Raw genomic sequence first — 15331 nt, forward strand, 5'->3', positions numbered from 1 at the left:
TGTGGGCGATGGGGAGGGGCTGTAAATACAAATGAAACTTTGCTCACTTGCCTGCCTCTCACCTCCTGCTGTGTGGCCCAGTTCCTAACAGGCCCCAGACTGGTGATGGGGGTTGGGGACCCCTGTATAAAAGAAAAAGAAAAATTTGATTTCTGTAGGAAGCTCTGGTTTAAATCTTGGTGTTATCAGCTAATGGTCATGTGACTGTGAGCGACTCCCTCTGGGAAGCAGTTGGACTAGATTCTCCTTAAGGGGACTTCCAGAAACTCTTCAGCTGTAATATATTATTTCCATTTGATGACAAGTAGCTTCTTAGGGATTTGTTTTCAGGTTAATTGAAGACAAACAACGAAAATGGTGGTTGTTTCTAGAATTCTACAGATCTGAGTTTGAACTTGGCCCTGCCAGTGCTTCACAGTTTGACTTCACTTAAGTTAGTAAGTTAGTTAACTTCTAAACACAAGTTCGCTTGCCTGTCAAATGCCGGGGACAGTAACTACTTTAATAGGTTGCTGTACACATTGAACAAGAAAATGCATGAAAGAACCTGGCTCACTGTGAGTATTCAATTCAGTTTGTGCCATTGTTCTCAGACTGTAAAAATTTCTAAACTTTTCCCTATCTTCCTTTATAAGTGAGAATTAAACTCTAATGCTCTTTCAGAGTGCTCTCACGGCATGGACTAATGAAAACATAATGAGATTGGAGTTTGGGAGATCATGCAGAACTATCATACACAAATAACACCTCCATGTCATCCGTAAACTCACTCTACGCCTGAATAATTTTTTATTACCTTTGTATAATGTGACTTTCCCATGTCTTTCTGGGCAGATGTGAAAGCATAGAGCTGGACAAAAAAATCCAGGATCTGATTGAGAGAAATGCTTCTCCTCATCCAAAACGGGTCACCCCCGAGGCTATGCCAACTCACAGAAATCCATGTTCTCCAAAGGTAAGAAAGCACCTTTTTTCTCCGTATCTCAATTGCCCTTCAACAGCTTATTCACCAAGAAGAATTTGCAGGGACAGTCCCCAAGTCATTTACAGTCAGCCATGTACTTCCTTGTCAGCTGAGAGGATAAAGTGAAGCAGTGTAAAACTTCTCTCACACAGTCATTTCCTGTTACTAAAGAAATTCTTCAGCAGAAGAATTTGCCGGCACTTTCCAGTTTAAAGTGTCCAGGCAGCTGTGACTACAAGAAGGTGAGGAGCTCATGCTACTAGAAAGGATGTTTATTGCAGGGGCAACGCTTTTCTGGGAAGAAATAATACGTTTTGAGTAACCCCATTTAAATTGGGTTACCAAAATCAGCATAAACCATGTCGATGATTTTTTGTAATTTTTTTTGTTTTATTTTGTATTTTTGCAAGAAAAAACAAGGTTTCACAGATTAAAGAAGTTGTTTGACTTTGAACTTCCACTTGTTTCAGGATATTTGTCTATGGTGCTTTATATAAGCAAATCAAGCGTAAGCTCAAGCTAGGAATTTTACAGATGACTTTCTAGACATGCATCCTATGACAATATGCACTCCTAAACTCTGTAGTCCTCTCAATTAAAAACTATCTTTCATGATTCTTATTAAAATGTGTGTGTGTGTGTGTGTGTGTGTATATATATATACACACACACATATATATATATATTATGAGTGTGTTTGAGGGCATGGTTGGCATTTTAAAAAGTAATTTATACTTCCGCTTAAAAATAACATTAGTTCTTCTTTCCAAAGAAGTTCATTCTCAGTGTGGAAAATGTATGTGGATAAACACAGAAAAGAATAAAAGTCAGCCAGAGACAGATTCACTGTATAGATAATGGATCTTGGGCTCCCTTAAACAAATATTTACTTTTATAACTAATTTTCATCCATAAATTTGTTTCTTTTTTCTTTTAAAGGAAATCTCAGAATTGTATAGGCCTCAGGCCTCACTAAACATGAATCTGGCTTTGAAACCACCAGTAGGCTCACCACCTATAAAGAGCATCTCTCAGCATTTGGAATGCTCTGTGTTTTACCACACACATGTATGCCCACATCTGTCTTGTTAACTTAACTCTTTTCACTTAATATGCTGTGGATACTCCTGCACCTCTTTCTTTCATTCATGTCATGAATGGTGTTGTGTGCTTTCTGTATTTAGGCACTTTAAAAACTTACTTCTTCCTGAACAGGTTGTCTTTATTTCAGAGTCACGGATGAATGTGTACTAATGGTTAAGAGGTCAAAGAAGACCTCTTTCTTCCATTTTCTTCTGTTCTCATCCCAATTCCAAGCCCTCACATATGTACCTCTGACTCCCAACTAGAAATTTATTCCTTCATGGAAATGTGTGCTTTTTCTAGCCACATTCTTGTTTAACCCCAGAAAGAAATTTCATGGTCTTAATTTTAATTTTCTCTCATACCCTCATCCTCATATCCTCTCATTACCATTCTCTAAGACCCATTTGATCATGACTGACCTTCCTTGCAATTCTGTTCATTTGTCTTCTTGTTCCTTCTTTACATGATAAAAACCTATTCTACATCCTTATTACCATCCTTTTAAATACAGGTTCTGCCTCCTTCTGGGACTTCACTGAAACTTGTGTCTCTCTCTCTCTAAGATACTGATTCTACTATGATCTTATTGAGAAAATGTGCTCATTCTCCTACACTTCACACTTCCAGGCAAAGGTCAGCAGATTCTTAGCTGATGTTCCTTACTCCTTGGGTAGGGGGTGAGACCCAAGGAGTAAGGAAATTGGAAATTGGGGAAGCTATGAAATGACTGTTGGAAGGCAGGGAGACAGAAGAGAAAAGTGAAACTAAAATACATTGCACAGTAGTAGTGAGGACCGAGTTGAGTTTGAAAACCACCACTGTATGATAAGACCAATCATTTAATAGTGTGGGGATTCCTATATCTTCAATATCTCCATCACCTCTCACCAATTTGAAATATGTACAATTCTTCACTTCAAACATATATGGGACCCCATCTTCTTTTATGGATAATGTTTGAACTCACTCTTACACATCATAGCCAAGCTCATTGTTCACAGCATCCAAAATTTTTCCACTCCTATCACACCATTCGTAACCTCTATCTGTATAAATCCAATGGTCATTTTGCATTTTACTTCTCTCTTGTCTTCTCATTTGCATCTGATGTTATTTAGTCATTCAGTTTTCTTAAAATGTCTTACTCCATTGACATCTATAGTATGAATCCCTGGACATCCTCACCACCCCTCCCCACTTTTTTTCTCTTGTTTCTCCTTCTTACTCACCTTCACTGGCTTCCCTTATATCACCTCTTGTGCCATATTAGTGTTTCTCAAGAATCTGTCCTAGGCTCAATAAAGTACAAAATATATAACGATGACTCCAGACACATGTACTTACTAAACATGGAGTGTTTTTCTACATGTACTCTCTTTCCACTCAGTATTTCCTGAGTGAATTCAATATATTTCCCACTGTATCTGCTTGTCGTCTCTCCCTGCCACCATCACACACACACACTTTCTATGTTGGTGAATGAATCACTAGGTGCCCAGTCATCCAAATTTAAGGGAATCCCTCAGGGCCACCATGCTGCACAACTCAGGTGGCACCATTCACAGAGTAGTGCCATCTTTCCTTCACTCTGGACCTTCCCTAAGGGCCTTGTTTAATCTGCTTTTATTACATCTCTGGACTTTTTTCCTTTTTCTTCATTCTATCAACATAGATCTTACTAAAGTACTTAAAACCTAAAAGTGCTTAAAACTTAAAAGTAGATCTCTTTACATACATCATTGAATTCAAATGCCTTTGCATCATCTATACAGTCCTTCAAGATATACCTTCTGTCACGTTTAGAACCAAACATTAGAAGAAGGATATAACACTAGTTGGGGTAAACACGTATTGGTGTAAATGCTTTATTTTGTTTGATGCCTACAACAACACTTAAACAACACTTTAATTTCCAAATGAGAAAATTAAAGCTCATGGAAATTTTAAAACGTTGCCTAAATTCACAAACTTGTATCAGGATAGAAAGCCATGTTTGTGCATATTTTTCTTATAGTGTTTTATTGTCTTCTATATATTCTGCTACTTTCCAAAGTGCACCCTGTATTCTAGCTACCCATAAGCCTTTGACAAACCATGAAGTTTCCTGTGCTATCATTTCACTTGCTGTTTACTCTTTCTGGAAATCCTTGCTTCCTTGCCCATTTGATGAACTGCCTTTTTATGGCAATTCAAACTTTCTTGTTTTGAAACCTTTTCGTCCTCTCTAGTCCCACAGTGTTACTCAGTCCCCTCCCTGCTTTGTCCTACATCTTTATTTTCTTTGTATGCCATTTATAGACTTTATCATTTTGCTTTTGTAATCACTTACATATTTATGTGTTTTCTTTCATATGGATTATGAGAGATTCATAGATTTTTTTGAGGATGGGGTGCAAAGTGTTCCATGAAGGTCTAAAGTATTACAACATAGAATTTTCTAGAAATCAACAGTAGTAAACAACTTGTTTGGTTTCATGAGACATGCTAACACTGAATATACAATCAATTTACCTTATAATGCCTCTACAAATAGTTCTCAGCGTCTGCAGGGGAATGTCAAATGTATACTCATAAGCTTAATCTCTCAGTTCTTGTATGGAAGCTACCATTTAGTCTTGTCCATCTTGGTGTCATGAAGTTATCGACTGCCAAAAGTTTTCAGATGCTCAAACTGTCCTTGCTTCTCAAAGTTTGCTGTACCACTCTCAGGAGCACCATTGGTTATCACTCACTGTGTCAAGTGTCCTCAGTGTGGAATATGTCTTCAGGAACTCAAATGCAACCAAACATTATTGCTTTTGCGACCAACGTGGAGAGACTTCTTTTCCAACTTTAGCTTGCACATCCAGTGCTTGCCAGAGGGTCACAGTCCTTTCAGTTTGTCCTTGTTTGAGTTTTAGCTGCTGTCTATTGAGTGCCTACTCTCAGCCAGCATTTTGCACAGTACTTCCATTCATTAGCTCATTTAATCTTTAACCCTCTACAGATGGGGATACTGGAGTTCAATGAGGCTAAACAATTTTCTCATGATCGTACAGCTAACAGGATTTAGATTCTGGACCTAAACTCAAATCTGTCTAATGAAAACAATTGCCCTGTACTTCCTAGATTTAATTTTCCCTCCCTCACATCAGAGTTATTTGAAAACTAGGCCAGAGCTCTGGCTGGTGTCAGGAACAATACTGTCATCAGACTAACTCCTCTTCGAGCTTGAAGCACCACACTTGGATTAAGCCACTGTGACTTGATTCTTAACCAGCGTAAATTCTCCCAGAACAACCCCCAGGAGTCTCCCATCTCCATCCCAATAGACCACTGGCATAACCTCCTTAGTTGTCCTCTGCAGGTATTTCAAATATTTGATTCTTTTAGTAAACGTGGCTTAGTTTCCAGGTGGAATCTCTGCTGAGCTGCTATTTACACAATAGCACTCAGCAGAAAGAAATCTTATATTCAGAACAAAACAAAGACATTCACATTTTTGCTGTGATATTAATAGAAAGGAAAAAATATAAGAAATTTCTATTTAGTTAAGATGAGAGTGAGCCAATCATAGGGACTGTAGTTTTCACACTGAATGAAGTTAGCCTTCTCTCATTTTCACTCTGAATGAAGTTAGCCTAAGAACAATAAGATAGATTCCCTTTTCAGAAGCAGGAAATTAGTTTCTTTATGATTTTGTGGGATGTGAAGGGTGTGACTGAATGAAAGAGATATGATTTAATGAACAAGCCTGAGACGTATGTCAAGTTCCCTTTCTGATCAACTACTATTGCCAAGAATACGTAAGGAAGAAGAATTACCATAAGAGAAATGAACAGACTGACTCATGCTTTGAGGAAACAGAAAATTGCTATTGATGAACATAAGGAAGTCCATGAGCATGAAAGAGGCTTTTATATTCTGGGAGAGTTGAAGAAGTAGAAAGTTAGTGATTGAAGGTCATTTAAAGTCTTGCAGGCAAAGGAAAAATAATTGCCTAAGTGAGAATGACATTAAGATTCCAAAATAAATGTTAAATGAAAGTTATATATAACCAAGTTTTAGTCCAAGTACTATGTGAAAATAATGTATGAACCTGCAGTTGTATATCTTCAAATACAAAAGAAAGCACCCTATTGGGTGCTTGAAATGTATTTCTTAGATAAACAAAATTGGAAACAAGGATGAAACCTGGGAGTGAAAGGGAAAAGTGCCAAATTTTAAGTAAACTTGCCAGAATTGAATTTATCTAAAAGTCCCATCCTGTCTTTGGATTTTATTGCTTCTGACTTTAACTTGGAGGCACAACTACAAATGGGCTTTTAATGACTTAAGGGAGGAACTCTCAGTCAATGGAGACAAATTCTAGACCTGGACACTCTTCCCAAGGGAAAAAGCCTCCAGAAATTCCTTTGGTTGGTTATGAGATTGATATGTACTTATGACACTTCAAAAGATTATAAGGGAAAAACTTCTTGCAAACGACCATAAATTGACATGTGTCTTCTGTAATCACACTGTTGAGAAAAAAAATCTAGTTTTCCTTTTCTTATTTCCCTTTTTTGAAAGCTGTTAGTTATTTTTTATCAAAATCTTGTTTTATCATCTGTACAATGGGTTGTGATAATCATACAAAGTAAAAGTGCACTCTGTATATGTAAAGTGCTAAACCAACACAACACTATCATCACCACCACCACCACCACCACCATCATCATCATCATCATCATCATCACAATGCTAGTAGGATGAACTTGAGCCTCAAAATTTTCTTTAATCATTTTCTCATACAATTACTGACTTCTTTGAATCTCATTATCTAATTTCAAAGGTTGTAGCTGTGGAATGCTTTGTTCTATTTTTTCTGCTAGAAAAAAAAAATGTTGCATTGTTGTGGGAAAATCTGTTTAGCTTTCATTGAGAAACCTTTGGATAGCTGGCTGAAAAGCCCTTCCTGCAAGTTCTCAGGCAGTGAGGAGCCTGCCAGTTCAGCTGCTGCACCTTATGGCATTTGAAGCTCATTACTGGCAATGTGGGTGAAGTCATTTAAATGAGCCATGTATCTTTCTATTATTTGTAAAGTTTGGATGTTAATGTTTAGTATTCTGATTCTGAAAATATTATAAACCCTTCAAATTAAATAGATTAGTGGATAAATAGGCCAGATTATATTTCCCAACATATCAACATAGAGTTAATTTGATTCCATAGTTAATTTATGACATATTTCTCCTTCCATTCATTACAGGGATTTTTAAAGGATTCCACTGTACATGAATATCAGGTATACATCCAGATAAGGAGATCTTGTGCATATGACCAGCTTGAAATCTGTTTTCTAATAAAGCCCACTAGCAGGCAACCCAGGAAACAGAGACGCTGGTCTGTAAACTAAAATTGGACCCTAAGACAAAATAATTAAAACTCATAAGAATTAAGGGAGAGAAAAGCTTTCCCTAACTTTTGAAAGCCATCCACCTGTTGGGCAGGACAGAAGTGGTGCAATGGGAATATAAACTGAGGCTCCATTCTTGTTGGTAAATAAGACACACTTTGAGTAGGATGCTTTCTATTTACTCAGACAACATCTGTTCTATCACTGAGAAAATTCCACAAAAGAGGGAGTTACAGAAAACTGAAAGATGCAGATTGTCTTTTGTAAGATATAGGAAGTAGGTAGAGGAGGATTCTCTTTGCCTCAGTGAACACAACAGCCTTGGCAGCTCTAGTGTGGGTCACCAGGGTGGGCAGGGAAGCAAACAACAACACTGGGGGGCTTGGTGGAGGAAGCCACCAAGACTCGAAGAGAAAAGTGGCATCTGTGTGAAAATTATAAATATTGATTAAAAGAATATAAGCCTTCCTAGAACCCTACAAAGAGAAGGAAAGGAACTTGAGGTCTCAAGTTTCTACTGAATGGACACTTAAAGTCAAAGGTATTATGCTTACTTTTGAAATTGTCTCTCTACCTTTGTCTTTTTCCAGAATTGCATGACTTCAGCAAGTAAATTTGAAGAAGTTTTGGATAGGTATTCCTTTTAATGTAAGAAGAACAGCATTAGCCTGTGCATTAAGAAATGTGTAAACTCTTGGCAATGTTAAGGAAGCAAAATATTGGGCCTGAAAGATACCATGAATAACCAGTTTACAAGAGTTGTTTAGCAAACGTGTTCATTATGTTATTGATCTGTTTAGCTTTGTGACAGGATATGGATGTCTCCTAGGGACATCTCAACCCAAGCTGGGTTTTGGCATCTAATGTATCAATAAGCCTTCTTTCTCAAATAAGCCTTCTTATTTCTGGTTTGATTGAAAATATTTTTGAATGGACATGGGAACAGTACTAGCAAAATGGACACTGTAAGCTCTTGCTGAAGAATGTTCACATCATTCCAATGTCCACCTTCTAGATAAAATGTAACAAAAACTCTTTTGTTATACTTTAAATTCTGGGGTACATGTGCAGAACGTGCAGGTTTGTTGCATAGGTATATATGCGCCATGGTGGTTTGCTGCATCCATCAACCTGTCATCTACATTAGGTATTTCTCCTAATGCTGTCCCTCACCTAGCACCCCCACCCCCTGACAGACCCTAGTGTGTGATGTTCCCCTCCCTGTGTCCATGTGTTCTTATTATTCAACTCCCACTCGTGAGTGAGAACATGTGGTGTTCAGTTTTCTGTTCTTGTGTTAGTTTACTGAGAATGATGGTTTCCAGTTCATCCCTGTCCCTGCAAAGGACATGAATCCATCCTTTTTATAGCTGCATAGTATTCCATGGTGTATATGTGCCACATTTTCTTTATCCAGCCTATCACTGATGGGTGTTTGGGTTGTTTCCAAGTCTTTGCTATTGTAAATAGTGCCTCAATAAACATACACATACATGTGTCTTTATAGTACAATGATTTATAACTCTTTGGGTATCTACCCAGTAATGCAATTACTGAGTCAAATGGAATTTATGGTTCTAGATTCTTGAGGAATCACCATGCTGTCTTCCACAATGGTTGAACTAATTTACACTCCTACCAACAGTGTAAAAGCGTTCCCATTTCTCCACATCCTATCCAGCATCTGTTTTTTCCTGACTTTTTTATGATCACTGTAATAACTGATGTCAGATAGTATCTCATTGTGGTTTTGATTTGCATTTCTCTAACGACCAATGACGATGAGCTTTCTTTCATGTTTGTCGGCTGCATAAATGTTTTCTTTTGAAAAGTGCCTATTCTTATCCTTTGCCCACTTTTTGATGAGGTTGTTTGTTTTTATCTTGTAAATTTGTTTAAGTTCTTTGTAGATTCTGCTTATTAGCCCTTTGTCGGATGGGTAGACTGCAAAATTTTTCTCCCATTCTGTTGGTTGCCTGTTCACTCTGACGATAGTCTCTTCTGCTGTACAGAAGCTCTTTAGTTTAATTAGATCCCATTTGTCTGTTTTGGCTTTTGTTGTCATTGCTTTTGTTGTTTTAGTCATGAAGTCTTTGCCCATGCATGTGTCCTGAATGGTATCACCTAGGTTTTCTTCTAGGGTTTTTATGGTTTTAGGTCTTACATGTAAGTCTTTAATCTATCTTGAGTTAATTTTTTGCATAAGGTGTCAGGAGGAAGTCCAGTTTCAGTTTTCTGGATATGACTAGCCAGTTTTCCCAACACCATTTATTAAATAGGGAATCCTTTCCCCATTGCTTGTTTTTGTCAGGTTTGTCAAAGATCAGATGGTTGTAGATGTGTGGTGTTATTTCTGAGGCCTCTGTTCTGTTCATTCATCTATATATCTGATTTGGTACTAGTACCATGCTGTTTTGGTTACTGTAGCCATGTAGCACAGTTTGAAGTCAGGTAGTGTGATGACTCCAGCTTTGTCGTTTTTTTCTTAGGATTGTCTTGGTCATGCAGGGTATGTTTTGGTTCCATATGAAATTTAAAGTAGTTTTTCTAATTCTGTGAAGAAAGTCAATGGTAGCTTGATGGGGATAGCATTGAATCAATAAATTACTTTGGGCAATATGGCCATTTTCACAATTGATTCTTCCTATCCATGAGCATGGAATGTTTTTCCATTTGTATGTGTCCTCTTATTTCCTTGAGCAGTGGTTTGTAATTTTCCTTGAAGAGGTCCTTCATGTCCCTTTTATGTGGCATTCCTAGGTATTTAATTCTCTTTGTAGCAATTGTTAATGGGTTTGGCTCTCTGTCTATTATTGGTGTTTAGAAATGTTTGTGGTTTCTGCACATTGATTTTGTATCCTGAGACTTTGCTGAAGTTGCTTATCAGCTTAAGGAGATTTTGATCTGAAATGATGGGGTTTTCTAAATATACAATTATGTCATCTGCAAACAAAGATAATTTGACTTCCTCTTTTCCTATTTGAATACACTTTATTTCTTTCTCTTGCCTGATTTTCCTGGCCAGAATTTCCAATACTATGTTGTATAGGAGTGGTGAGAGAGGGCATCCTTGTCTCGTGCCAGTTTTCAAAGGGACTGCTTCCAGGTTTTGCTCATTCAGTAGGATATTGGCTGTCGGTTTGTCATAAATAGCTTTTATAATTTTGAGATACATTCCATCCATGCCTAGTTTAATTGAGAGTTTTTAGCATGAAGGTGTGTTGAATTTTGTCAAAAGCCTTACCTACATCTATTGAGATAATCATGTGGTTTTTGTAATTGGTTCTGTTAATGTGATGAATTACGTTTATTGGTTTGCATATGTTGAACCACCCTTGCATCCCAGGGATGAAGCTCACTTGATTGTGGTGGATAAGCTTTTTGATGTGTCGCTGGATTCAGTTTGCCAGTATTTTATTGAGGATTTTTGCATCAATGTTTATCAGGGATATTGGCCTGAAATGTTCTTTTTAAATTGTGGCTCTGCCAGGTTTTGGTATCAGAATGATGCTGGCCTCATAAAATGAGTTAGGGAGGATTCCCTCTTTTTCTATTTTTTGGAATAAATTCAGGAGGAAAGTACCAGCTCCTCTTTGTACCTCTGGTAGAATTTGGCTGTGAATCCATCTGGTATTGGACTTTTTTGGTGGGTAGACTATTAATTACTGCCTCAATTTCAGAACTTGTTATTGGTCTATTCAGGGATTCAACTTCTTCCTGGTTTTTACTTCCGAGGTGTATGTTTCTAGGAATTTATCCATTTCTTTTAGTTTTTCTAAAACTAAATCACATTTATTTCATATACGTGATTCTTCTCTCTTCTTTATCAGTCTGGCTAGTGGTCTATTCTGTTGATCTTTAAAAAAAACAGCTCCTGGATTCATTGGTTTTTTGATGGGTTTTTTGTGTCTCTATCTCCTTCAGTTCCTTGCTGCTCTTAATTATTTCTTGTCTTATGCTAGCTTTTGAATTTGTTTACTCTTGCTTCTCTAGTTCTTTTAATTGTGCTCTTAGGGTGCTGATCTTAGATCTTTCTTGCTTTTTCTTGTGGGCATTTAGTGCTATGAATTTCCTTGTAGACGCTGCTTTAAGTGTGTCCCAGAGATTATGGTACATTGTGTCTTTGGTCTCATTGGTTTCAAAGAACTTCTTTATTTCTGCCTCCATTTCATTATTTATCCAGAGTCATTAAGAAGTAGATTGTTCAGTTTCTATGTCGTTGTACAGTTTTTAGTGAGTTTTTTAATCCTGAGTTCTAATGTGATTGCACTGTGGTCTGAGAGACTGTTTGTTACAATTTCCATCCTTTTGCATTTGCTGAGGAGTGTTTTACTTCCGATTATAGAATATAATCAATTTTAGAATATAGTCAATTTTAGAATAAATTATAGAATATAGCCAATTTTAGAATAAATGTGATGTGGTGCTGAGAAGAATGTTTATTCTGTTGATTTGTGGTGGAGAGTTCTGTAGATGGCTCTTGGGCCCACTTGGTCCAGAGTTGAGTTCACTTCCTAAACATACTTGCTAATTTTCTGTCTCATTGATCTGTCTAATATTGACAGTGGGGTGTTAAAGTCTCCCACCATTATTGTGTGGCAGTCTCAGTCTCTTTGTAGTTCTCTAAGAACTTACTTTATGAATCTGGGTGCTCCTGTATTAGGTGAATATATATTTAATATTTAGGATAGTTTGCTTTTCTTGTTGCATTGATCACTTTACCATTATGTAATGCCCTTATTTGTCTCTTTTGATCTTTATTGGTTTAAAGTCTGTTTTATCAAAGACTAGGATTGCAACCCCTGCTTTTTTTTTTTTTTTTTTGCTTTGCAATTATTTGGCAAGTATTCTTCCATCCCTTTATTTTGAACCTATGTGTGTCTTTGCACATGAGATGGATCTCCTGAACACAGCACACCAATCGGTCTTGGTTCTTAATTCAATTTGCCAGTCTATGTCTTTTAACAGGGGTATTTAATCTGCTTACATTAAGTTTAATATTATTATGTGTGAATTTGATCCTGTCATTATGGTGCTAGCTCATTATTTTGCATATTAGTTAATGCAGTTTCTTTATAGTGTTGATAGTCTTTAACATTGTATGTTTTTGCAGTGGCTGGTACTGGTTTTCCTTTTCATGTTTAGTGCCTCCTTCAGGAGCTCTTGTAAGGCTGGCCTGGTGGTGACAAACTCTCTCAGCATTTGCTTTTCTGTAAAGGATTTTATTTCTCCTTCACTTATAAAGCTTAGTTTTGCTGGATATGAAATTCTGGGTTGAAAATTGTTTTCTTTAAGAATCTTAAATATTGCCTCCTACTCTCTTCTGGCTTGTATGGTTTCTGCAGAGAGATCCACTGTGAGTCTAATGGGCTTCCCTTTGTGGGTAACCCGACCTTTTTCTCTGGCTGCCCTTAACATTTTTTCCTTCATTTTAACATTGATGAATCTGATGATTATGTGTCTTGGGGTTGTTCTTCTCAAGGTGTATTTTTGTGGTGTTCTTTTTATTTCCTGAATTTGAATGTTGGCCTATCTTGCTAGGTTGGGGAAGTTCTCCTGAATTATATCCTGAAGTGTGTTTTCCAACTCTATTCCATTCTTCTTGTCACTTTCAGGTACACCAGTGGAATGTAGGTTTGGTCTTTTCAGATAGTCCCACATTTCTTGGAGGGTTTCCTCATTTTTTTTCATTCTTTTTTTCCTAATCCTGTCTTCTTGCTTTAATTCATTATGTTGATATTCAATCTCGGATATCCTTTCTTCTGCTTGACCAATTTGGCTATGAAACTTGGGTATGCTTCATGAAATAATGAAGTTCTCATGCGGTGTTTTTTAGCTCCATCAGGCCATTTATGTTCTTCTCTAAACTGATTATTCTAGTTAGCAATTCATCTAACCTTTCTTCAAGATGCTTAAGGTTTTTTTGCATTGGATTAGAACATACTCCTTTAACTTGGAGGAGTTTTTACTACCCACCTTCTTTCTGCAGGCCACTTCTGTCAATTCATCAAACTTATTCTCTGTCCAGTTTTGTTTCCTTGCTAGCGAGAAGTGGTGATCCTTTGAAGGAGAAAAGGCACCCTGGTTTTTGGAATTTTCAGGCTTTTTGTGCTGATTTCTTCCCATCTTTGTGGCTACATCTACCTTTGGTTTTTGATGTTGGTGGCCTTCAGATGGGATCTCAGAGTGGACATCCTTTTTGATGATGTTGATGATATTCCTTTCTGTTTGTTAGCTTTCCTTCTAACAGGCAGGACCCTCTGCTCCAGGTCTGCTGGAGTTTGCTAGATGTTCATTCCAGACTCTGGTTGCTTGAGTAACACCAGCAGAGGCTGCAGAACAGCAAAGATGGCTGCCTGTTCCTTCCTCTGGAAGCTTCATCCCAGAAGGGCACCTGCCAGGTGCCAGCCACAGCTGTCCTGTGTGAGGTGTCCGTCAGCCCCTTCTGGGAGGTGTCTCCCAATCAGGAGACAGACACAGGGATCAGGGACCCTCTTGAGGAGGCAGTCTGACCCTTAGCAGAGCTTGAACACTGTGTTGCTCTTTTCAGAGCCGTCAGGCAGGGATGTTTAAGTCTGCTGAAGCTGCGCCCACAGCCACCCCTTCCTTCAGCTGCTCTGTCCCTTATAGATTGGGGTTTTATCTATAAGCCCCTGATTGGCGCTGCTGCCTTTTTTTTTTCAGAGATGCCCTGCCCAGAGAGGAGGAATCTAGAGAGGCAGTCTGGCCACCACAGCCTTGCTGAGCTGTGGTGGATTCCATCCAGTTTGATCATCATGGTGGCTTTGTTTACACTGTGAGGGTAAAACCGTGTACTCAAGCCTTAGCAATGGCAGATGCCCCTCCCCCCAGAAGCTCCAACATACCAGGTTGACCTCAGACTGCTGTGCTGGTAGCGATAATTTCAAGCCAGTGGATCTTAGCTTGCTGGGCTCTGTGGGGATAGGACCAGCTGAGCCAGACCATTTGTCTCCCTGGCTTCAGCCCCCTTTCCAGGGGAGTGAACAGTTCTGTCTCTCCAGTGTTCCAGGAACCACTTGAGTATGAAAAAAACAAACAAACAAACTCCTGCAGCTAGCTCACTTTCTGCCCAAGTGGCCACTGAATTTTGTGCTTGAAACCCAGGGCCTTGGTGGTATAGGCACCAGAGAAAATCTCCTGGTCTGCTGGTTGTGAAGACTGTGGGAAAAGCACATTATCTGTGCTGGATAGCACAGTTCCTCATGTCATGGTCACTTATGGCACAGTCCCTCATGGCTTAGTCCCTCACAGCTTCCCTTGGCTAGGAGAGGGAGCTTCCCAACCCCTTGTGCTTCCCAGGTAAGACAATGCCCCACCCTGCTTTGACTCTCCCTTCATGGGCTACACCCACTGTCCAGCCAGTCCTAATAAGATGAACTGGGTACCTCAGTTGGAAATGCAGAAATCATCCACCTTCTGTGTTGATCTTGCTGGGAGCTGCAGACCAGAGTTGTTCCTATTCATCCATCTTGCCAGCAATCCACAACAAAAATTATTTTATCTTGTTTACATTATTGGGAGAGAGGCATAACTCACAAAGCATATAAATATGTTTTCTTAGAGGACTTTAGAATAAGTAGCAAAAAAATAAGGTGTGGTGGTACATATCTGTAGCTACTCAAGAGGCTGAGGCACATATCTGTAGCTACTCAAGAGGCTGAGGCAGCTGGATTTCTTGAGCCCAGGAGTTAGACGTCAGAGTGAGCTATCATTGTTCCACTGTACTCCGGCCTGGACTATGAAAATGTATCAGAGCAGTAGCTCACACCTGTAATCCCAGCACTTTGGGAGGCTGAAGCGAGTGAATCACAAAGTCAGGAGTTCGAGACCAGCCTGGCCAATATGGTGAAACCCCGTCTTTACTAAAAGAATTAGCCTTGCAT

The 15331-nt window shown here is 38.6% G+C and overlaps 1 protein-coding gene across 1 annotated transcript in view; it reads left to right on the forward strand.

Moving 5' to 3' along the window:
• Positions 1-826: 826 nt before the first annotated feature.
• The window catches only part of TNIP3 (TNFAIP3 interacting protein 3), a 62268-nt gene continuing 47763 nt past the window's right edge, over positions 827-15331 (forward strand). Inside the window, exon 1 of the mRNA XM_035293031.3 lies at positions 827-955. Within this exon, the coding sequence (XP_035148922.1) occupies positions 923-955 (33 nt within the window). The 5' untranslated portion in view covers positions 827-922. The remainder of the gene's footprint in view (positions 956-15331) is intronic.

The sequence above is a fragment of the Callithrix jacchus genome, chromosome 3 (genome assembly GCF_049354715.1).
Source record: "Callithrix jacchus isolate 240 chromosome 3, calJac240_pri, whole genome shotgun sequence".
Classification (NCBI taxonomy): Eukaryota; Metazoa; Chordata; class Mammalia; order Primates; family Cebidae; genus Callithrix; species Callithrix jacchus.